The sequence below is a fragment of the Sinohyriopsis cumingii genome, chromosome 2, assembly GCF_028554795.1.
Source record: "Sinohyriopsis cumingii isolate HCF-2022 chromosome 2, ASM2855479v2, whole genome shotgun sequence".
Taxonomy (NCBI): Eukaryota; Metazoa; Mollusca; class Bivalvia; order Unionida; family Unionidae; genus Sinohyriopsis; species Sinohyriopsis cumingii.
Window position 1 is genome coordinate 148,992,480 of NC_142962.1, and position 25,723 is coordinate 149,018,202.

The 25,723-nt window shown below is 35.8% G+C and overlaps 1 protein-coding gene across 3 annotated transcripts; it reads left to right on the plus strand.

The window, feature by feature from the left end:
• Positions 1–1,370: 1,370 nt before the first annotated feature.
• Positions 1,371–21,471, plus strand: LOC149806060 (uncharacterized). Of its 3 annotated transcripts, XM_089950932.1 has the most exons (4): positions 1,371–1,958; positions 13,455–13,607; positions 15,844–15,959; positions 18,993–21,471. In XM_089950932.1, the coding sequence occupies exons 1-4, from the start codon at positions 1,658–1,660 to the stop codon at positions 19,053–19,055; spliced, it is 633 nt and encodes a 210-aa protein (XP_089807058.1). In that variant the 5' UTR covers positions 1,371–1,657; the 3' UTR covers positions 19,056–21,471. The 3 variants fall into 3 exon arrangements, with proteins under 3 accessions (XP_089807058.1, XP_089807057.1, XP_089807059.1); XM_089950931.1 differs by lacking the exon at positions 18,993–21,471 and having other exon boundaries at positions 1,385–1,958; positions 15,844–16,758; XM_089950933.1 differs by lacking the exons at positions 1,371–1,958; positions 13,455–13,607; positions 18,993–21,471 and adding an exon at positions 14,043–14,103 and having other exon boundaries at positions 15,844–16,758.
• Positions 21,472–25,723: the final 4,252 nt, after the last annotated feature.

Consider the following 25,723-nt stretch of genomic DNA (forward strand, 5'->3'; position numbering starts at 1 on the left):
TTCTCTGCTGAAGAATATAGATTTCGGTCTCTGACAATGAAACGGAAAAAACTTAATGAAGTATTTATTGAAGAAAACGATATATTGCAGTGTTTTGAATGTACTATATATGTAATGCAAAGATATAGATAAAATAGTTTTGAATAGGTATGACGTAACTTCTAGGACAAAACTGATTTTACTCAAAAGAACCCCACAAGACAGCAAGCTCATAATATAAAATAATTTGCCTGTAATGGTTTTAAGGTATCCAAGTGGCGTAAAGGTCAAGTGCATTTCAGCTTCCAACAAATCACTAAATCTTAAGTCATAGCCTCCATGGAAGCACATATCTTTGGTCAACAATTCGTGTGTGTGCGCAAGAGAGAGAGAGAGAGAGAGAGAGAGAGAGAGAGAGAGAGAAGCAATAAGAATGACCATATCTAGAAAATGTAATTGGAGGGGATGGGGCTTCATAGGGCCTATCTTTCGCATCTATGCTGTTCATTTGCTGGATCTTGATGTTACATACCTGTCCTCTTTTATCTTATAACTTAAAATGCATATGCATGTTGCATCGGTGCTTGTGGATGGTCAAAATCGGGCGAGACGGTCTGCTATAGCTGCTCCATTTTTCAAATCAAATTATAAACAAAACGTTCGATTGCGGGCACAACCACTGATAGAAAAGTCTCCTTATTCTTGAGTAAACGGCCCTGGACGCTCTGTGTCTGCTTGTGTGTGTGTGTGTGTGTGTGTGTGTGTGTGTGCGCTCACGCAAAGCCGGACATGCGCATGCGTAAGTGTATATAAATTCTTCTTATTCATGAAGACCATATTGATGCACATGTACAACATTTCTGGAAATGTATGTGTGTATATGTGCATATGTATATATAATATAACATGTATATATAATATTACATGTATATATAATATAACATGTATATATAATATTACATGTTTAGTGTGCTGTAAATCCATTAATGTCAAGCAATGTTCCTATATCTTTTATGTAATAATGAAAAATTAACTGAATGAAATCTCTTTTGAAGATGAAATAAAGTTACACACACACAACCACACACACACACACACACACACACACACACACACACACACACACACACACACACACACATACATACATACATACATACATACATACATACTCTTTAAATTATACATGAATTTGCATTTTTTTTAAATTGGAAATTATGAATAAGAGCAGTACATAATGACAAATATTTTGTTTGTCTTGCTTGATATGAATCTTATTTACAAAAGAAGATGAACAAAACGAACAGTAATACAACACAAATCTAAATACGTGCGATACGGCTTTATCAACTGAAGACTTGTCTCTAGGTCCGAATCGTGATGGAATCACTCCTTTAAACGACCACCACCCATTCATGCTTTATTAGAGGCGCTGTGACATGACATAGCATCACAGCCTCGCGCACTTTCCTGACAGCTTGACTAGTGTGATCTCCGAGCCATAACTCCTTGCTCTTATATACAACGCATATACTCCAGACCATACAATCACAAGGAGTACGTCTTCCAGTCCGCAGTATTCTGCAAAATTGAAACAGGATTTAAGGATTCCAGTACCGAGGGAAAAAAAGTGTCAAACTGAGAGCGACAGAAAGTTTTAAGATAATTCTGTTGCAAAATGGAGACTCCAACGCACGCTACGTACAAAGGAAAACGTCGCCGAAAGATTCTGAAGTATATAATAGCCTTGGAAGTCGTGTCTTTTTTTATGCAACTTATTGGTTACATAGCGCCTGCGTGGCTGGTACGATCACATGGACAGGACACTTTCCAATATGGAATTTGGTTTATCAAATACTGTGTGCAAGATATATGTGGTACGACGACATGGGTGTCACTACGGGAGGGTATAGATGGACTCCATGGATACAGACAAGATACGTGGAAGGAGTTGTTACCGGAGCACATGGACAATGCGGGTAAGTAGTATAATGTCACGTGATTGTTAAAGGGGCTTAAAATTCATTAAACTATACAATCGAGAAAGAATTAAAAGCACAGTTAAAATAGTTGATAGACAAAGAAAAAGTACAACTGCAGAAAGCTTATTTATGGCAGTTTCAGTGAAGATTCTTGAGGAATTAGGGATTAAAATCGTCATAATAATTTGACAGACCCTGAAAAGTGCCTTGTTATATTTTTTTTATACCGACTATTTGAGTATTTCCTCAAGTTTAATCGATTTCTCAAATAAATTTTCAAAAATATTCAGATTTCAAAGGTTCCAAATTTTAAAACAATGATGTCATTGTTTATCTTTTCTCTTTTACTTGCGAAAATCCAATTATTATCTGAAACATTATCATGATAAAGTAAAATATTTTGAGATATTTGGTGAAACAGGGCCAGGATTGCTGAGCTGCGAAGTGAGTGCTTTGGCGACCGCGCTATTTTTCCTGTATAAAAAAATGGAGAAAGAAAGAAGGAAAATATGAGGTTGCTGACAACTTGAAGTCAGGTAGAGGTCGACACCCGACATAAGTGCATCTAAGTACAAATTATCACATACCTGAAACACTTTTACATACAGCGTTTACGGTTTATTATTAAACATATCACTTTTTTGTGAATCTGATTGGTCCAAACAAGCTCGTGAAATCCTTGAGCAGTTTCATAATTATTGATTGGCTGATACCGTGGGATGTTGCCTTGCCCTTGCCAATGCTGTTAAAACTTTAAGACATCTGGCAGCAATAGTTATCATATTACTCCAGCGATGGCTAATTGGGCGATTTTGAAAATCTTACAATCAGCGGGTTGCATGTTAGAATCCTGTTCACAACAGACCTGGTCGGCTGCTGTGGTCTCTCATATGTTGATGTGCCGTTAAACACCATTAATAAGATAATCTTTATCATCATCATCATCGTCATCTTCTTCTTCTTTTCCTTCTTATTATTATCATCTTGCCATTGTTGCCGTGACTGTTGCTATTGTTGCTGCAAATTCGATCTTCCTGATGCTCTTTCACGTTTCGTGTCTTGGTAGTATTTTTTTTAAAATTTAATGTATGTACTCGCTTATAAGTCGTGTCAAATTGCAAACAACAAAGATCCTAATCTGCCATAGCACGACCGCTCCGGTGGCCTAGTGGTTAGAGCGTCCGCCTCGGATGCGGGAGGTCGTGGGTTCGATCCCCGGCCTAGTCATACCAAAGACGTACAAAAATGGTACTAACAGCCGCCTCGCTTGACGCTCAGCATTAAGAGGTTAGTGTTAGGACTGGTCGGTCTGGTGTCAGGATAATGTAACTGGGTGGGACATGATGCTACATGTCTTCGGCATGATGCCCCAGTGCTAGACATCACTATTAAGCGCCACACTGCAGACATCATAGCGATATGACTGAATTTGTTTTAAAGCTACGTTAAACATCCAAGGCACACACACGCATACAGACACACACAGGCACACACACACACTGCCATAGCACGATGCGCCTGCTGACAAAGATATATATGTTGATACTGATTACTCCTAACAAACTACCCAGATCTGCCGGAGCATTATGTGTCTGTGCAGTTTGCAGTTGGACACAACTTATAAACGAGTACATACGGTATTTGCAATATGCTTAGGGATATTAGAAGATTAATGCTACCTTTTAGGCATATTCCTGTTGATAGTTCTTACCGAGACAATCCGTTATGTTCAGTGCAAAAAGGGCCACTTATATTCTGACTTTGTGTGTCCACAAGAACATCAGATATGTTTAGAAATGCTCTGTGTCCATTTTTAATTAACGGACTTCGCTTTTCTTCGGTACTTTTAATTTCATCGCCCTTATATGTGTGTGTGTGTGTGTGTGTGTGTGTGTGTGTGTGTGTGTGTGTGTGTGTGTCTGCTTAGGTCTCCTCTGATTATAAAGATTAAATATTTATATAATAAACATGCATTCTCCCTCACATACATACATGCATGTATGTAAATACATGCATACATACATACATACATACATACATACATACATAATATAATATGTGTGTGAACAATCTGAAAATAATATACAATTTTTTTAAATGAAGCTTTATTCACCTTAACATAATAAATATTTTTGGCCCTAACTGCTATTGAATCGTTCCTTCCGACTGTGAAGAACATGGACATATACCTGTCTGGCAACACGAATAAGCAGAGCTGATGTTTTTCATTTCAAATAATAGTATGCGGTTTCAACGAGAACATCTCTCGGCAGTCCGAGATGTACCGTCGTATTCCCAAGTTGTGTACTGCACAATTTACCTACATTTCTGTCATGGGAGTATCTCTCCATAGTAGATATTTTATTCTACACAGTATATTGCATAATGAGAATTTGTATCAGTTTAAACTTGTTGTAATGAAACAGTTTTAAATTAATTCATATAAAATTATACATTGATATAAAATGGACCCTTGCAGTGTGTGGTTTATTATTCATTATTATTATTATTATTATGATTATTATTTGGTCAAAATTGAATCAAGAGTACATATGTTTCTACTATAAATTATTCTCAAAATACCGAGCATGGGAGGGTAACTCCTTTATAAAAATGAGTCAGCCTATATTATGCTCGAAAGAAGATATTTTAAAGACGGCAATGGTGAGTCTTAATCGAAACATCACGTAGTTTTACTTACAAAATCATATTTGGAAATATTAAAGTACTTCGCAGTTGGCGCATTCGCTTTTCTCCAACACTCAGTGCCACTACAAGTTAAAGTCAGCCACTTTATTGCTCTTATTTTCCAAATGATTCACATAATGTCAACAGAATATAAAAATTTTACAACTTTTTACCCAGCAACTCCAGAAATAGTATTGTCAACTCATCATATTTTTTAATTACCAACATTAAAAATAAAAACTGATTGAAAAGGCTACTCAGCGCGATTATGACCCCAAGGTCAAACGGTATACGCTTCATAATGACAACTCCAGAGTGCAATAATGAACTGATTGGCTGAGGTTGTGCGATAATGAGCTGATTGGCTGAGGTTGTGCGATAATGAGCTGATTGGCTGAGGTTGTGCGATAATGAGCTAATTGGCTGAGGTTGTGCAGTAAATGAGCCCAGGTTGTGCAGTGTTATCTCGAAGAGACGATAACAGTTGAATGTTTTTAATGGATTTGCTTTTTCTTTATCTGTGGTAACACAAGCAAACATGTGAAGATTGGTTACCCTTTTCAAGTGTTGTTTACTTCCAGCTACACATTTTGTTACAATACATGACAAGTATTGAGGTCCATACGTCTTTTCCGGAAACACAAATCTGCATTAATATACTAGCTTTTCATATGGAAACACACTTTGGAATCAAAAGGACTGCTATAAACTCTTTTGTACGTCGATTTGTAATTGTCAGAAAATATGTAAACTGTGGCGAATTGAGAATTGTAGAGTCAAAGATTTAGTATCCTCTCAACTGACCAGACCAGGAGCCACACTCTATTCATTCTCATAGTTTTTTGTGTCAAACTGAATAGACAATTCATATTCCTTTCTTAAGAATAAGGTCAAAACTTTTCTTGTCAAGACAGACTAAGCAATAGTCCAGACGTGGATACCCAGGCAGTGTCAGGTCGGAAACAAAAAATAAAAAATAAAAATAAATACAAATAAAACGAATTTCTTGACTTTATTTCTTTAGAGAGACTGCTTTGAAAATATGTAGGAGTTGGTCATGATTACAGCATTTGTTTTATAAAGCGCTCACATCGCAGTTTGCATAGCTGGTGAAGACATAAATAATTTGCCCTGGTGACACAACTATTTGTGTGCTAGGAGCTAAGCAAGACTGAGCAATCGTTTCTTTCTAGTCAGGGGTGATTCAGTTTAGGAACTATCCATCAACGCTCAGGCGAAATGCATGTTTTACTAAAGAGGAAATATTCTGAGGGTATTATTTATTTTATTTTAGTACTTCTGATTAAAACATTTTAAGCAGTTTTTCATGTTAAGTAACTTGCCGCAAAAATTAGTGCCCTAATCTTAAATAAAATGGAAACAAACCATGATCTTAGTTTTGCTATTACAATATGGACAAGAAATTTAGGTGAGTTTGACAAACTTTTATTGTGCTGATGAAAGTGATATATCTGTATTACTTTTATATAATATTAATTTTTTCTTTCTTGCAATAACATTTTGTATCAAAGAAGAAAACCACGAAGAACCAAATCGCATAAATTCCAAATCAGAATATTTTCTAGCTGACTGTGACGAAGTGTATGGTTGGGGTGGGATGCTCCCAATATTTTATTTTAACTATTACAGAAGTCCCACCCAGGCTCTATTTTGTTGGAAGTTAAATTTCGCGAAAGATATATGTAAAGCTCCAAGCCCCCAGTCAGCAATGCCGACGGTTAGATTGCTAAATATACAAGAAAGGTTGAAATTCAATGAATAACAATTTAATAACATTTCAATAATCAAATGACTCAAATTTCCAACTAAACTCCTTACGCTCAACCCTTTAATAAGCCTACTGCATCACTTGATTAGCAGTGTGAGATTGATTTCCACCTGTCCTTGTATTTCTACTCATCTGTTTTATCCTTTCTCTCTCTTATTTCTCCCAATTCCTTCTCCTCTTCCTCCCCGACCTGTCTCCAAATTTCTTCTCCTCCTTCTCTACATTTTCTTGACTCCTTCTCCTCCTCCTCCACTTTCTCCCCCACGACTATTCTTCTGTCGATTTCGACTGTCTCTGCTACAGTCTCAATTCCGTTTCCAACTCGTTTCCAACTCTTGAAGACTTGGGACCCAATGGAACCGGAAGTTTTCTGTCCCCTAAAAAAGCTTCTTTTTCGAAGCTTTGTCTTTCCTTAGAATCTACCTCTAAGTTCTGCCGCCAGAGGTCGAGTGGCTTCTGTTCTCGGAGCAAACCCTATTGATCTGCAATTCTTTCAGGCAAATAATAAATTAATCTTACGAGTTCGGAAGGTATCATTCGGGTCTGAATAGTAATCATGCCCTCTATCTCAATTTTGATTGGATATCGCTGTGGACCGATCCAATCAAACTTAGTGGACAATGTTCCTCTCGCTGTGTGTCAACGTGGAAACGGATAAGAACAAGTCCCCTTTCTTCCGTGGATTTTCCTTTTGATCCTTGAACTAACCTTTAACATATAGGTGTGATAAGGACAAGCCTTTGTTAAGTGGTGCGACCAGGTTGCCTTCGCCAACTCACGTTTCCGGTCTCTGGCTGGTTATGGTAACCTTGCGTACGAGTTCACCACTAACCCCGCTGCAATGTTTAGAGATCGAACACAAGGCCGCGGTAATATTCCCAAGACAGATAGATTATAGCTTATACACGACTCTATAGATGGGGCTTAGCAAACGTGACACTGAATCTCATATCATATGACATTACACTACAAGGTTTAATGTAAACAGTATCTAACGTGGAATATAGTGACACCTAATACACACGATATGGACGTAGCCAAAGCAGTATTAATTGCGAGATAAGAAGACAACACATTTGTAGAAGATTGATGAATAAACAAAAAAAGACCAATAAGGAATGAAAAAAATAAAAAAATAAAAAATAAAAAACACAGACACTATACCAAGTAAAGATAAATGCATATTTTGTTACGCTGAGGCTAATATGCATATACATATATTAATGTCACATTGTGTAACCCGAGTAATTGCTCGTCATTGCGGATGGCCTGCTGTAGATGACGTGGAAACATTCTGGTCGTTTTGCTGTCACGGTTTGTGTTACCTACCAAACACTAAACTTTGTATCCACATATCCATTTCTCGTGGTTAAATCATGTAGAATATATCCTGTTTTTATATGATTCATTTTATTGTCATTGTATTTTGTCATTTGTTTACATTTGTCATCTTTTAAGCGTGACTGTAATTGTAATTAGATATTTTAATTTATCCTTGTTTTTTCTTTATCCCTAAAATCTTGAACCACAGCTAGGACCCGGCTGAAAGGAAGGAACTAATCTTTTCATTTGGGGTTGGGGGTTACCTAGATTTGAAAAACAAAAACAAAATCCAGCCCTCAAATAACTTGAACATCACAGTCATGCTCTGACTTTCAGACAAGAGCCCCTATTACATCTATTATATTAGTTGAAAAGTCTATCGAATTTTTGAAATTCAAATTTGCTTTGCACTGAAACAAAAAGTATCCAAATACAGCCACGTGTATGTTTTCTTTTGAGTCCTGGTGTTCAAATACATATCAGCCTGAGGGCCTCGACGCATGTCTACGCTGTACGCTAATGAAGTTGCGCATTAAAATCGTGCTTTCCTTATCCTCGGGGCATAGCATGTATATACATGCTTTGTATGTATCCGAGTCACACACACACACACACACACACACACACTATTCTTAGAGATAAGCTTGTAATAAATCCTTTATATGTACGGGAAAGTCATACAGAGAAATCTAGTTGTTGTTGTTGTTATAGGGTTTAACGCCATTTTTCAGAACAAGATAGGCTATACATGGCGGCCAGTATTAATGGTGGAGGAAGAACCCGGGAAAACCCCGGAAAGAACCACCGACCCACGAGAAGCTACTGGGATGCTTTCTCACATACCCACATTGGCCGAATCCGAGACTCGAACCCACGCAGACAGAGGTGAGATGGCAGTGATCCGTGACGGAGAGCGCTTGAGACTACTCGGCCAATCGGCCACTCGGAGCCCCCAGAGAAATATAGAGCAGTAAGACAAACATATGGACAGATAAATATATACCTAATATATACCTAATGGCAAGGTCCACTGTTTAAGACAAACACATGAACAGATAAATATACCTTATGCTAAGGTCCACTGTTTAAGATAAATAAGATGTCAACTTGTCATATTCTAATTAAATATGATAATTCAATTGCAAATTTGCGGTTTCAAGCACGTGTGTAAACAAAGCAAGTAAAATTCAAATGATATAATATTTTGTGCTCGTTTATATTCACGAAATGTCATCGGTATCATGCGTAAAAGTATTCCGGAAAATGTTTCTAATTATAGCTTGACATGGAAAAATGATTCATTTTCTTTACTTGTTTGTTCTTTACAGGCCGTGCCGTGCATATCTATAAATTAAGGGGATATTTCTTAATACATAATGGTTCAAGTTTGCATTCGTTACTAGCTATTGACGCAATGGTGTCGTTTAATCATCGACAAATCTTTATAGATATATCACTAGTAGTGACGTAGTTTTAATATACGGATCCATGACTTATATTTGAACAAAGTCCAGGGACTTTTTTAAGATATGTAAGATCCTTTGTAAATGGTTATATGCAGCCAATTAAGTGTAATTGGCAATTAATTTTTTCGACTGCTGTACATGTGAAATTAGTCTCTACCGGATTTTTTTTCTGAGCATGCTCCTTTCTTTTGTCAATCGGACCGTAAAATATCATGTTTTAAGCTCGCTGCCCCCTTAATATTAGTGTAATATATTACCGTCAATGTAATAACTCTGACCTTCAATGTAGTAACACTGACTGTCGATCTAAAAACACTGACCTTCAATATAATCGCTCTGACCGTCAACGCAACAAACTGTGTCAAATGTAATTCATTGTCAACAAAGACCTTTCTATGAATTGACCATTTCCAATGAATATTTGGTAAATTCATTCAGTATCTTTATAACCCTTGGAACTGAAAGATTTAAGCAGGAAATACGTAAAACATGAAGGCCAGAACTATATTTATAGCTACCGTTCAAGTTTGCTGGGTAGGCTAGTAAGCAGCTACCCCATGCCGACACCAAATGGTGACGGCGAATTCCAACTTTTCGATAGGGAATGGACTCTGGCCCTACACCCCAACATAAATGTTTAAATATAAAAAATGGGGTGGCAAGAGTCAGAGGAAACTCGGGCTAGCTACTTTGTTGATGGTTAGGGCGCGTACATCCAACCGAAATGTATAAATGTGCTCAGCGGAGCTACCAGAACCCGGTGATCTATACAGCCAACTGGAATGGATAAATGTGCTTAAGGGAGCTGCTGGTGATCTGCAGCATAAAACTGGTTTTATCTTTTTTTTTCGTCTATTTGACCAAATTTATCCAAAATAAAAACGACCTATACATGTATATATTGAACAACTGTTTTTATCTCATCCGCGTAAGCAAGATTAGTCTCAAATAGTAGTAAAATTAGCGGCGGCACAAGCATTACAGTTTTGTGTTAACATTTTTGCAAGTCAGACACCGTTAATTTGTTTATGATTGCAACTACTTAGTTAGCTTTTGGTATGTATTAACCCATTTTAACTAAATCAAATAGCTGCCGTATTAAAACAAACACTTTTCGTTTCGATCAGCTCCGATATTATAGCAAAAGATCTACTTGGTAGGCTTTAAAAAGGTTTCAGAAGGCACGATCGGTAAATGAAGCGGACTGTTAATATTTTTCTTTTTTTTTAAAGAACCCCACTGACGACTGACCATGAACTGGTTGAAACATGGCTGCTGAAAGCAGTAAACGTTATTATATGGTTTAAATTGTTGAGAATGTAAATAAACGTTCAACCAGCATAAACTATCCGATGACCGAAATCAGTGAACTCTGGTAAAGTATGCATGTGCATTAAATGATTCAGTCTCAGTTTTAAACTCTCCCCCACTAGCACTGTCCATGTAGAGCTAGGATAATCTAATTAAAATGCGAAAAGGTAAAACATATGCTTAACAATTGTCTTCAGACATTAACCTGCTATATCTGGTGGGTTAATTAATATTATTCCATGATTTCTGACACCTGCTGCATAATATACATTGCTACTGTTTCATCCAATAGTATGTATGTTTCGTGTGTAAACATGATGTATTGTTCTACAAATGGAATATATATATATATATATATATATATATATATATATATATATATATATATATATATATATATATATATATAGTACCAACTGCTTGTAGCTGACAGCTGGAGACTGGTACTGTTAGGGTGAGGGTCACATTTATCACACGTTAAACAGAAAATAAAATCTTACGCCCATGACCAAGCTCGATTGGTTTATGAACTCCATGCAGGTTGTAATAGTGGTCATGTGATGGCCATATGTTCTTAAAACTGACAACTCAGCGGTGCGAAAAATTCTGGGTCACAAGGGTCAACACAAGAGTTAGGGACGCGTACATATGTATATATATATATATATATATATATATATATATATATATATATATATATATATCGAAAAGTTGATTTGTCATTTTGTAAATATGCTCTTGGTATATCTAAGTCTAGTCAAAATGCATTCGTATATAACGAAAACAAGAAAAACCACAAACGGTAAATAAATGCTATAAATGAATATAAAGAAAAATGAATATTCTCAATGACATAAAGCAACGTCGTTTTCAGACACAATTCGATGACACAACATATTACATCATTGTGAACCTAGCCGCATCACCTGACTTACAAAGTCTCGTGTTCTAACACGGATCCTGGTTGCACGTTTTCGGTATGTCAAAACGGTAAATAACTCTAGCTTGCAGAATACGTGCATATATGCAAGATGATCACCTGATTCTAGTAACATCTGCTAAGCTTCAGGATAATTCATCAAATAGTTGTGGGACGAATATCAATTAGAAGAATTATAATACATACATTTGTCACTCTGGAAAACTCACTGGAGCACGAGGACATACTCACGTACTTAAGTTCACCTGATGTCAGTATCGTAAAATAGGTTTCAGGGCATTTGACACGTGTACTTGATTCAGGGAAACTAATGATAACACTCGCCCCACGTAACTCATGGTAACTAACTCTCGCAGGTCATAATCTGACCCTTCGATGACTCCGTTCTAATTTTTCGGCACTATCTGCGTGTTTAGTCACTCATAACTTAAACCACCGTAAAGAAGACACTCCACACCTTTCTCCAATGCAGCATATAAGTACCTATCTTGTGCACTGTCACAGACTCTCCACCACTACACTTCCGGTCTACTTCGGAGTGAAAGCGGCTGTTTTTCACTATGTACATAAACAAATATTACCAATAATAACAATTAAACTAACAATTAAGTTTATTTTCTTTCAGGATAATTTTGGAAAATAATTTTTCTCAGATTCTTTCAACAATCCTTCAATTGCTATATTGTTCGTTTATCGTAGAGTTCATGACCCTTGTATATTTGCATAAAAGAAGAGATCTTCCAGATGTCATATTTCATGAGAAAGAGGGAAATTCGAAAAAGTCTTAAGATAAAGTTTTGACATAGCTTTCTAAATGCTTATACTTAACAACGTAATCTAGATACACCTAGCAATTTCAATTAATTATAGCTTCTGCTGTACTCAATGGATGAATTAGGGATGAATTATAACGCATAAACAATAAGGGAACATCAACTTTAAGCGAGTACAGGTTGGACTGACACGCCTAAGGCTACATGTCATGTCCCTGCCATACTCAGAGTGGGAGGAAAATAAATATCCCGCTATCCCGCAGATTCAACCTCGTATTAATGCTTGACAGTAACGCAAATATATGTTGACAAGCCTAATGTATGACAAATGTGTAGCATTTGCTTGTACAAGAGAATTATGCAATGAGTGGGGCATATTTGTGTCAACTTCCGCTGTGCTGGGATCACGATTTAGAGATAGCAGTAACCGATGTAACAGAATGTATGTGTTGTAAAACATACTAAGCATCTGGATACATTATTCATCCTTTCGCACCTATTTGTTGCATATTTATGGTTATAAAATTAACAAATGTACAGATTTTGAATAATAGAGCATTACGGTGATGACAAAAAAAAATAATAATAATAAAAAATGGTAAAGACACAAAATCAGATGCTACCAACCAGGTGAACTGTTGCATCTGGAAGGCCAAAGTAGGATGTGTGGTTGGATTGGGATGGGGATTCAGAGAAGGGGCGTGCTGAAGTAGGGAAATAATATAAATATTTGCAATATATAAAGATTTACGGCGTATATGATATAAACTCCGAAATCATCATATATTCCGATGAAGAATTTACAAAGTATTTGAAGTATTTGTCTTATTATTCCGATCCATAGACCCATGTATTTAAGACCTTATCTTTAGAGGTAATATGAAAGCTCTAATTTCTATGCTACAAATAAATATAATCCGACTAAATCTCAGAGTTGTTGTTGATGATGATGATGATAACGAGACGACGATGAAAATGAAAATAACAATACAGGGCTAGAAATTGACGCTAGCAAAGTAGCATTTTGCTAGTCGCAATTTTGTTATGCCTATAAACTGAACTTATTACAACCATCAAATGTTACTTGTACAGGACAAAAAGTTAATTTCGGGTCCTGGACTACTGCTGCTAATACTGTCTACTACTACTACTACTACTATTACTACTAGAAACAATAATAATAATAATAACTTTTTATTTCAGGTTTCAGGGGATGGTGGGAATTTGTAATTGAGACGACACTGGGCTTGTTTTGCACGCTCTTTTCCATAATATTTACTTCGGTTGCCAAGATACAAGGGGTAGATGGACCGTTCATTTTCGTTAAAACAGCTGTAGCTCTTGCACTGATCGCAGGTATGTCAGTAATTCAATGCTCATTTTCGTTAAAACAGCTGTAGCTCTTGCACTGATCGCAGGTATGTCAGTAATTCAATGCTCATTTTCGTTAAAACAGCTGTAGCTCTTGCACTGATCGCAGGTATGTCAGTAATTCAATGTTCATTTTCGTTAAAACAGCTGTAGCTCTTGCACTGATCGCAGGTATGTCAGTAATTCAATGCTCATTTTCGTTAAAACAGCTGTAGCTCTTGCACTGATCGCAGGTATGTCAGTAATTCAATGTTCATTTTCGTTAAAACAGCTGTAGCTCTTGCACTGATCGCAGGTATGTCAGTAATTCAATGCTCATTTTCGTTAAAACAGCTGTTGCTCTTGCACTGATCGCAGGTATGTCAGTAATTCAATGTTCATTTTCGTTAAAACAGCTGTAGCTCTTGCACTGATCGCAGGTATGTCAGTAATTCAATGTTCATTTTCGTTAAAACAGCTGTAGCTCTTGCACTGATCGCAGGTATGTCAGTAATTCAATGCTCATTTTCGTTAAAACAGCTGTAGCTCTTGCACTGATCGCAGGTATGTCAGTAATTCAATGCTCGTTTTTTTGCAAAGTAAGTTATTTACAAGTTCGATGATGTGACAAGCATCTGCTCGAATATTTACTACTTAGGGGTTTACCAAGATATCAATCTCCTCAATAAAACTTGATCTATTTTATTACAGTTGCCTACCACTCACTAGTATCATTAATAGATTATCAGAAAAATAACAAGCAAAACTAACTTACAAAAATTATAGAAACAGTCGATGCATAAGTGGCGCTGACTTTCACGATTACGTAAGTGATCCTTCTGAAATATTTTACTTACGGTTAGCATATAGTGCTGTATTATCTATTTTTTTTGTTTTGTTTATTTGGACAAATTCAATACGTAACAAGATGAGGTCTGCCTCTCGTTTTTTTAAACAAAGCTAAATTCATGCATGCACGCAATCACTGGATCGGTGGTTGGTCTATTGTCTTCATTCGTCATCTGAACTATTTTGTTGACGACCTTCCCGATATGTTAATTATCAGCCAAGCATTTTCCACCTGTAATCAATTAGTACAATTTTCATTGATCCCTGCTTTATCAATATCTATGATGTTAACTTGTATTATTCATTAAAATCTGATGATATCATTTCATATTCAACTAATTCAGGATACTAAATGAGGGATATTAAAAATAACGATCTTGTGAAACAAGATCGACCTTCACAGCTGCAGAGATTCCAAAAATCTTATTTTGAAGCAATGCTTTTGCATATATGCACTGGTTGACGTAACGGTTTTGAAGTCAAATTAATAAATGTATGACAGACTTTTGAAGGTTCCGCCATACAGCATTATTTAGAATCATGTAAGTGTAAGGTGTCTGATAGAATTACAAAAAACCACCACGTGTAATGTGTCTGGTAGAATTCAAAACACACGTGTAAGGTGTCTAGTAAATTTCAAAGCAAATGTGTAAGGTGTGTGGTAGAATTCAACTTACACGAATACACCAAGTCTCTAAGAACGTACTTAGGATCATGACACCGCACCTTTTTAAAAAGAAAAACGTGGGAACATGACACCGCAGCATGAAGGAAGAAAAATGTGGGAACATGACACCGCAGCTTTGGAAAAAGAAAAATATGTCAGGGAAGACAGTTAGAATGCTCTTCTTTCGTCACAACCGATAAAGTGTGCTGAACGATGGTTCTAATTACTGAAAATACCACCACTTTCTCATAAACCACGTTGGGGTCTTGAATTATGGTAAATCAGCTAGGTAAATGATTCGAGTTTACTGAACACTGGAATTGGTAATATTAATAAAATTGTGTCTGTTTGGACGAAAACGATTTATTTTCATTGTCATATCTGTAGAAAATTACCTTCAGAACATGCCCAAAAGCATTAAGAGTGCAACTGTGGGAAGTACAGATACCTGAGTGGCAATCGGCGTACCCCACTTTACTACTTACCTGTCACCTTTAACTGCCTTGTATGATCTAGGTTAACTTACATGAGCATGTTCTTCTCCTAAAATACTTTTACGTCGTATTACCTTTTACAATTTCGTTACCAAATTTGTTTTTTTTTTCTTTCACGGCTGTAACTGAAATGACATAAGTGTTCGTTACCATTTTCAAACAATGTTACTTTGCAGCTAATGGAACTGAAAGAAAGCACCTAATTTATTTCGCAATTTCTAACCTTCAACAGGAAGCGTGGTTGTGGCCGCCATTGTTAGGGTAATGTTTCTGGCTGCTCGTGCTGAGAAATATCTGAAAGACGTAGACGCCTTCACAGGAGAAGAGATAGGATTTCCCTGGGCGATGGTAATATCTGGCGTAGGGGCTGGCTTGACGTTTCTGTCGCTTTTGATGTACCTCTGGTGCTGCTGTGTGGCATTTGAGCCAAATACTAAAGACCTTATTCATAAACATGACAATGCTATTTTCAAAACGAAAGAATCATTGAAGATGTCTTCAGTTAATACAAAGACTAACCCTACAATACAACCAAATTCTCCACTACCATTCCAGCCAGTTTCACTCAAACCTTCTACTGCGACGAATGCGTCCTCACCAACACCATGTAAACTGAATGCGCAGTCTGAGCAAACAATAGATAATGGCTCGATAGCTATAAATCCAGACGAGACCGGAATGTTTGTATACAGATTTTAGCTTCGGCTTTTAATGATAGTATTCACTACTGTTGTTTTAGATTTATCCTCTAAGCATTCCTGTATGCACTATAGAGCATGATATGTTAACACATACATACAATATATAATACATGTTAACTCTCGGTCATATAAGGCCCAATAACTACATCTTTTGTTTGCTAGCCAAACTCAAGATCGACCCCAACGGTGACTCATTTAAATTTGAGGGTTTGAGCTTGAGTTTTGTTTTGTTTTGTTCTCCAGAAAAGGTTTCAAGCCATGGTGTACGGCCCGAAGTCACAAAATTATCTTAGTACGAAGTTTGAACTCTTAAATCTTTTTAGTTTTTTTTTAGATTCTTTTTAACATCAGCGCTAATTTGCAAATATGTATATTACACAAAATGTAGCTGGTCTGAAAGCTTGTTATTTTTGCCTGTATTTAGAATAAAGTTATTGAAACAAAGACTTTTCGAAATTTCATTCTATCTTTCAAGTGGTTTTTTCTTCTTCTGATCACATTCATAAATAGGACGCAAGTGCGTTATACTATTGCTAGGTCAGAGTGAAACGAATGCTTTGTTCGTGTCATGCATGTGATCATAGTGCTTTACATTATTGCAAGGTCAGAGCGGATCAAATACTTTGCTCGTGTCATGCATGGGGTCCTAGTGCGATGCAACACGTCAGTCATTGTGACGTCAACATGAAAACATGACGGGTAGTTTATTTTGACACAAAGCATGTAAGAAACAGTTTACCAACAATGTTCAGTTATTGGAATTCTTGTTGTTCAATATACATACAATGAAACAACCATTTGCTTTTATTCTCTATCATTTATTAAAAGAGAGAAGATTGATAACGAATCTTGTAGTGGCTTTTGTTTTTTAAAGCAAGATTTTGCACAATGTTCAACAATCAAGGGAATAAATCCCCTTGAGATCAAGATCGAATATAATTGCCACATCTTCAAAGAAGTCAAACATTGTAACAAGGTTTATCCATATTCCTCAGAAAAAAGGAAAACAATGTTCGAGTAATGGGGGGGGGGGATCATTTAATTTCCATGATAATAAAACTGTACATCTAGGGAACTTGTCGTTATTTTAAAAAAACGACGATCCGAACAAAGTAGGTCAGATCAAAACGATGTATACTGACTATCGCTCCGTCAAATCAAAGCGCGAGGCAAACCTTTATACACCTTTGTTACAAGAGCTTGTTTCTTATACCTTTGTTAGAAGAGCTTGTTTCTTACACTTTTGTTACAAGAGCTTGTTCTTACACCTTTATTACAAGAGATTGTTTTACACCTTTATTACAAGAGCTTGTTTCTTACACCTTTATTACAATAGCTTGTTTCTTACACCTTTGTTGTAAAAGCTTGTTTCTTACACCTTTGATACAATAGCTTGTTTCTTACACCTTTGTTACAAGAGCTAGTTTCTTACACCCTTGTTACAGGAGCTTGTTTCTTCGTTCATTAAATACGAGTACTTTAGATGATAATCGTTCTACTTGTCATCACAGAATATCCCACGTGCATACTAACAAACCCACATCGATATGTTATCATATATTTTGGTTTTATTGCTACGAACAGTAGGAATGACTGAAATGTTCGGCTCCTATCTTTAAGGGTGCATGTCTAAAAAAAAATCAAAATTGACTTCAAGGTAATGCTCTACAGAGGTTGTAACCAGCATCTGTTTTATTTTACTTCCGTAATCCACGAATATTGTTAGGTACGGTCATATTCTAGTGAACTGGAAGGCAACACGCTATTTTATCAACAGCATTTTACAAGAAGCAACGAAACATCTGTATACAGGGAGCACCCCTTTCCCATTTTAAATAATTAAGTACCGGCGGTTTAAATATATCAATTCAAGTATTTGACTTTACTGCAAATATACATCCATGCATTGCGCATTCATTGTTTGAAAAGATATAGGTACTTAATTATTTTCACTATTCTTGCCGTTGCCTTTGTAAAGCCTATTATATTAAATATTTATAGTAATTCATTCCAGTACGGAATAATTTCCTCATAAATTTAAAGTTTTGGTCATATTCCTTTCTTCATTTTCGTAAACTTTCGTTTGACATGAAGGCAGCCATCCATATAAAAATAGTTCACAAGGAGAAACATGGACATATCACTATTGTCCATAGCTACAAACAATGGACTTCCCGCACATTGGTTGTTTCATTCTGTCCAGAATCTGCGGTGGTTTTGTTTGTGGTTAGAGAGTTGAACTTGCGACCAGCAGGATGTGAACAAGCGAAACAAGCTCAATCATTTTAGCCAATGATCGGAAAATGTCTCTGTATCTCTACAGTTTATTTCACTAGAGTGAGAGAATTATCAATATTATTTTGTCATTTAACTTGTTTTCAATAGATACCGATAACGTGACCAAATAATTTCATCGGACTTGTCAGTCTCTTGGTGTAATGGTGGCATGACGACCTCTCACGTCAGAAAACCATGTTCGAAGCTACAACGATTTTATGTTTTCCTTTCAGTTTTTGTACTCGTTTCCAAGACTGTGCTTTATTATAATGAGGTAGAAAGATAATTATGGAACTAATCATGTTTTCTGTGCAAAACATACATAAAACACAACAAACCTTAAACTGTAAACAGGTGATATTACCGTAAGAAATATGATACTTCGATCTGTTTTACACTATAGGTAGACAGCACGTTTAAGCAAATGATACAAAGAATTTTGAAGAAAAGCCACGAGCTTAATTAGAAGGATGGGTTGGAATCCTACTCAGACAGACCGTGACAGCCTCCATGGCGTTTATCTTGTCTCCAATTTTCTTGGCACGATATAAACTTTCATTTAGTGATGTATCGTTAATCACTGATATCAGTGTTTCTCAATAAACCAGTCAAGTGTCAAATTTATTTCTTACCTTAATTGCACAAAAAGTAATCGTCAAAGCAAATAGCACTCGAAGAAAGTTCTGGTTTATTTATTTATAAAATGCTCCATTTGCCGGTTTATTTTATTGTTAAAAGGCAAGTAAACACACACACACACACACACACACACACACACACACACACACACAACATCATACGTATTTCGGACTCTGCGGAAAGAAGGAGCGTGAGCGGGCGTAAGGATACGTGGAAGTTGTCAGGTCGAGACGTTTTCATTAGCAATATGAAACGAGTTTATCCCCAACCCAAAACGTTGACCAAAACACGGATGCGGTTTTGTATTTTTTGAATACCCCTTCTACTACACTTTGGAAATATGTTTGGTTTTGAACGAAATTCAAAACAAATTGGGATTTATTAAAGTTCGAGACACTGTATTTTAATATATACATGATAGAACATCAAAAATTGACACACAGATAGTTCAAATCTGTGTATTTTGTATTTTGCATAGGGTTAGATTTTTAAAGCAAGAACGAATATCCCCAGTTTTCCTCGCTGATCATACTGGCTAATTAAAAAGGCCTTCTATATTTTAGGTATTATTCAAAGAACCTTTAATTCCTTTTATTTTTTGCGTATGATTGATAGATGTAATTCGGGTTATAGAATACACAGCTTGGCCTTACTTCAGATGTACACGTATCGAAAAACTATTAGATCCGCTTGGTATTTATTGCTTACTGGACTTCAGAGGTAAATTGTAAAGAAACTTACTTGTGTGTTTGATTATTTTTAACGTTAAGTCTGGCAAAATTAGTTTTCTTTATTGTAAAGTAGCATACTTTTCATTAATATAAGCTCATTAATTTAGCACAACGGAGCTGTCATTTTGGTTTACTGTGCGCTTAAATCATGTATAATATCCAAATAAATTCAGCCAGAGTACATGTAAATATCATGTCAACATTATCTACATTTTGCATGTTGCAAATTTAAACAATTTCACTTTACACCTGTCACTCTCTAAGAAGTTCATTATATCCGCAGGGCGCCCTCATGGTACATAAATAATGAACATTAAACGCCAGTTGAAGCAAGTAATATTAAATGGCATGGTTAAAAAATGTCATAACGTATTAAGGATTATATCGTATTAGAAATCTCCAGATCCTTGTGTGCATGCCACAGGTTGGATAAAAGTCTGAATTGTTCTGCTCAAAACAAGATTTAACATTATTTTGCTTACAATGCTCCAAACAATATCAGTAGCTTGGTCAAAAGTAACGATTATGGAAACGTTGAAGAAGGAGTTCAGGCAGTCGTCAAGTTTGAGGAAATCTTCAAAATTTCATCCAAGACAAGACAATACTCCTTTCATGAAAATTTAAGATTTTATTAGTGTTTCTAATCCTCATTGCCTGGCTAATGTTCTGTTAAAGTATTCGTACTAACCAATCAGATTTATTCAGAAATGTCAGCATGAGGGAGAATTTGCAGACGTTAAGTAAAACTGGGGTCTTAATCCTACAAATTTGACAAGGCCATGAACTTGTCGCTAACGTCGAGTCTCCACAACAGGAGGTTAAAGGTCAACGTTTAGCGCAAGGACTCCTCACCTATTGTTACTATACTCCTTTACTTAGCTACCTTGAAAGAAGTAATAAAGTTTATTTATTCTCTCAGCTAAACTATATGTCATATTTAAGACTGCAACATGCATTGAAGCAAGATATCAACAGTGTGTTTTGTCTATTGCTCTCCGTTAAAATGTTGTAGGTTTGGAATAACATTGTGTTATGTGCATACAATGCAAATTTTGTATAGAAAAAAGTCTACTGTGTCATTAACACAAAAATTATAATAGACTGAAGATGTGATTAACCTATTCCGTCTCTCTGTAACCGTGGTAAAAATGATGCTTTTAGAAATATACAATGAGATCACACTATATAGACAAACAGTCCTATACACAGTTATATATTTATAATTGATATATATGTATATAACATGTCAATTCTTGTATTAACATTTGCATGCAATTTTATATAATGCCTTAGTATTATGGTCACAGGGACACAAAGTATCTAACCAATGAATCTAGTAACTTTCTTTGAAAAGTATGTTCATTTGTGCATGCACAATATGATCCAGTTATACATGTGATACCAGATATCAATATGACTTTATTTCCATGAAGTAATTGTTTATAAATATATATAGACGTCATCCGTTTATTTAAAAATGATACAGTAAATGTGAAAATTGACGCACACATTTATCGGCGTTTGTGTTGTTTAATTAAAAGTCTCAGTTCTTAGATGCTTCCTACACGATGGAAGAAATCTCAATTATATATATATATATATATATATATATATATATATATATATATATATATATATATATATATATACATTTCAACTTGACATGTTGATGAGTATCCCTCTCTCTCTCTCTCTCTCTTTCTCTCTTGTACAAGAAACAGTACCGATGCCTTTTATGATGTTGTCTAAGTTAAGTGTACTATGAATGATTTATCTGAGACAAAAGGATGGAAGGCTACGTCTGCGTTTTGAGCCTGGTCTATTTATGTAAGAATCTACTGTTTATTTTTTAAATTCAAGAAAGTATGAACTGAAAAAACGCTGTGCAATCTGTATAAACCGCGAAGCTGTTTATTGTACAGTGTTCTGTCGGTTCATTTCATATTTCGTTGAATTAAAACAAAAAAACAGGCAATCTTTATAGTTAAATTCATCAGCATAAATAATTAAATAAACTCGTAGATTAATAACATTCTTTAATTAAATCATATTTTGAATTTCATTCATAAGGCTCAGTGATACAGAACGACGAAGATTCATTTGTATATCTACAGCCAATCAGAGAAAAGCATTGTTTTATAAAGCCACGCCCACTGCTCAGTTGAAGACGAGGCCATCAGTTCAGCTAAAATATCAAAATCAATACTTGCACGATAGAAATCATCGTCCACAAAGACTGTTTCGTTGTGTTCAGGCAAAGCACGATATAAATCATCGTCCACAAAGACCGTTTCGTTGTGTTCAGGCAAAACACGATTTTATTCTTATTTTCATCCATGTTTAGGACTGTATACAAATCACAATGCAAAATGCCATTTCACACTGTAATGTCATGTCTTTACACCAAGAAATGTAAGCAGACGATGTTTATTTATTCATTTAAAGTGTATTCCATTTCTAGCATTAGCAAATATATCTAATATATCTGAAAAAGGTCAAGTATTTGGTTCACGGTTGAAATCTTACTTAAGAAATCTATACAGGCTTCTATACATTATCTAATAAGTCAAATGTTAGCATAGCTCTGTTGAGTAAAGAGTTGTGCTCCAAACGCGAAAGTTGTAGATTCAAACCCACCCGTGGCCAGAAAATAATTTTCTTCTCTTTTTATTTTATTTTATTTTACAAAACAAATGTCAAATTTCCATATTGTAACGTTATACAGATTTCACATAATACATTAATACACACAAACACATGAATTTCTCACAGTACCATCATGTCTTTCGCATCAAGATATGTAAGTAAACGATGTTTTTTTTTTATTCAATTAAAGTGTATTTACTTTGTAGCATTAGCATAGATATCTCATGTATCTGAAAAAGGCCCAGTATTTGGTACATAAATAACATTTTACATGAGAAGTCTGAGTTGAGTGATCATATATTCTAAATATGGTCCTTATTGAGTATTAGGTACAGAAAAGTAGTGCAGGTATTAACCCAAATATTAAAAAGGGCCTATCCAATCAGATTGCTTTAAATCGTAATGACAACAGAGAAAAATTAGTTATATGCAAATGAACTGTATATGTCGATATCAGTGCATGCTGTTGAGCCTATATTGAAAAAGAGATAAGGGTACAAAGGTCAGTTTCAATGCATAATGTAATGCCGCATACGCCTACCTAATATAAGAATTCATATATATATATATATATATATATATATATATATATATATATATATATATATATATATATATATATATATATATATATATGAGTGAGGTCAAACGGTTCATATATTTGGAGAGGTGCAATAAAGCAAAACACTTGACATGACAAGACAATGGAAGTTCTTAGAATAAAAAGTGTATGTAAACCAGCCCAAAATTTATAGTTGCATTTTTCACGTCCGTCCAAATGCCATTTTTGACAGCACAAGAAGCTCACAGTGCAAACTCAAGCCCTTTCCCTGTGTGGTAATTTTGAAAAACATCGTATTCTTAATAGCTTGATGCAATTCAAAATAGTTGTCATCCACACAGTTTTTGAGATATTCTACTTGCCATGAACCCACGTGTCTAGTATGGGTAGTTAGCTCTGTTTCCTAGAAGACTATTGGTATTTCACTGGCTACATAATGTGAAGTGACTATGGGAGGTGTACATGCCTCACAACAGTTTCAAGAGCAACACAAGCCGAAACACCTAATTAACAAATATATGAGTACCTTTAATTATTAAAAAAATAATAGGAAAAAAGTGACATCATATCCTTAAGTCAAGAAACTAGCCAGAAATTTACGAAACTGTCCCTTGCTACCCAAGTAATGCGAACGTGCTCATACATAAATCGCAACATGAGCAGCCCTCACACAAGAACATACTGCGAAATAAGGCCAATACTTCCTGGTTCATTTCCTTGCTCACAATGCGGATGCGTCAACTCGTGTAGCGATAGTAACAGAACTGAATCATATTCAAGCCAAACCTTTGACACAGATAGTTGCTCTCAGTGCAATAATGCTGAAGACTTTTGTCATTATGAATCACAATTCTCACCAATGCATGTCCGGGGGAATATGGAGCAATTTGACCACGATCTCAATGGACTCCCTAAACAAGCCCACATCGACAAGTTGTTAAAAGCATCCAATGATCAGTGCTAGCTTGTAGAGCAGAATGCCGCCATGATTTTTTAATTAAAAATTGGTTTCAAGGAAAACAAAGAGTCAAGGCACAAGTGCTGATATTATGATAAAGACTGTTAAACGTTGTGTTTGTTTTTAAACGATGACAATTCAGAGATAAAATCAATATTTTGCATGAAAAATCAAGAGTACCTCCAACTCCACTTTGCATTGGTAATAGCTAATCTGCTTCTAAGGAACTAATTAGCAGAATGTAAAGTAGAACTACATACTCTTGCTGCAAGAGTGAATGACTTAGAAAATGACATAGTCAACACAGACACACTTATCTTAGTGCGTAAAGAAAAGATTAATAAATTAGAAACGTAAAACGCGCAATTCAATTCTGACTTTGAAAAGTTCAAAGCTGACGTTGGCGTCAAACTTTAAACGCTTTCAAGGCATTTTTCATCGAGCAGACTACATGGCCTCGGTGAAGTAAATGAAGCTAGCAACAGCGTGCGTTAAGAAAGGATGAAAACAACTATTTCAAAACTGTCAAGTGTCTCAGATATCATCAAAGACAACAAATTCGCCACAAAATGACAAAATCAAGTAAATAGCAAACTCACCAACCATTGCAGTGGCAAACTCAATTCAAATACTGTTAACTCTGCAGACTGGCATGGGTTCTCAGGCGCCGAGAACTTTAAACATGACCAACAACTCGCCCGTCCAAATCAGTGAAGTTGAACATAGCTTTCCTACGTGTATACAGGTTGTTACAGGTGATTTGAAATCACATCATAAGTCAGCTGATTTCACTTTTGCAAAGATGCTGTTAGACATGTATAGAACTCCCGTAACAATAATGTCTGTGAACATACGTGATCAAACATATGTAATCACTACAACAACAACGAACAGGAAGAACAGTATTAGTCAGTCTTACCCAATTAAAAGTGGTAACGTAACGGACCAAAACACACATAAATTGCTTCCAAACAAAAGACAGTAACACTACTCCCACAAATATACAAAACACAAGAGAATAAAAGCTACGAAATGCGTGAAATATTCGAAACAAATGGGGGAAAAATTCGAAACAAATGGGGGAAATATTCGAAACAAATGTGGAAAATGTGGATCAGACTACTCGTAAAAAAGATGATCGACATTGCATTGGTATAACACGGCGCAGAGCTAGATAGTTCCTGGGAAACATTTAAAACATCCGGAATAATATCGTACCTGGTAAGCAAAGGATTATATCCCACATCAAATCGGCTTTTCCGAAGAAAGAACGCTTGGAACATCATTGAAAAGGACCAACATTCCTGCTGAGGAGACAGGAATGTAGAAGATCGAGATTTTGTCTGACCATGCGGTGTAACCTCTGAGAAGTGGATAACAAGAAACAAGATTCGTTCAAGACATTACATAGACAACGTGATTAGAGGAAAGGAGCCACCTGGTTCACATAGTTACAGTAAATATAATGGCATGAACTCAAATTTGTATGATGAAAAAAGCAACAGAAATAATTATGACGACTTTGATATCGATGGCCACGATTATGACAATGAATATGATGATCGATGTCACTCTAAATATGTGACATATACGCCCAG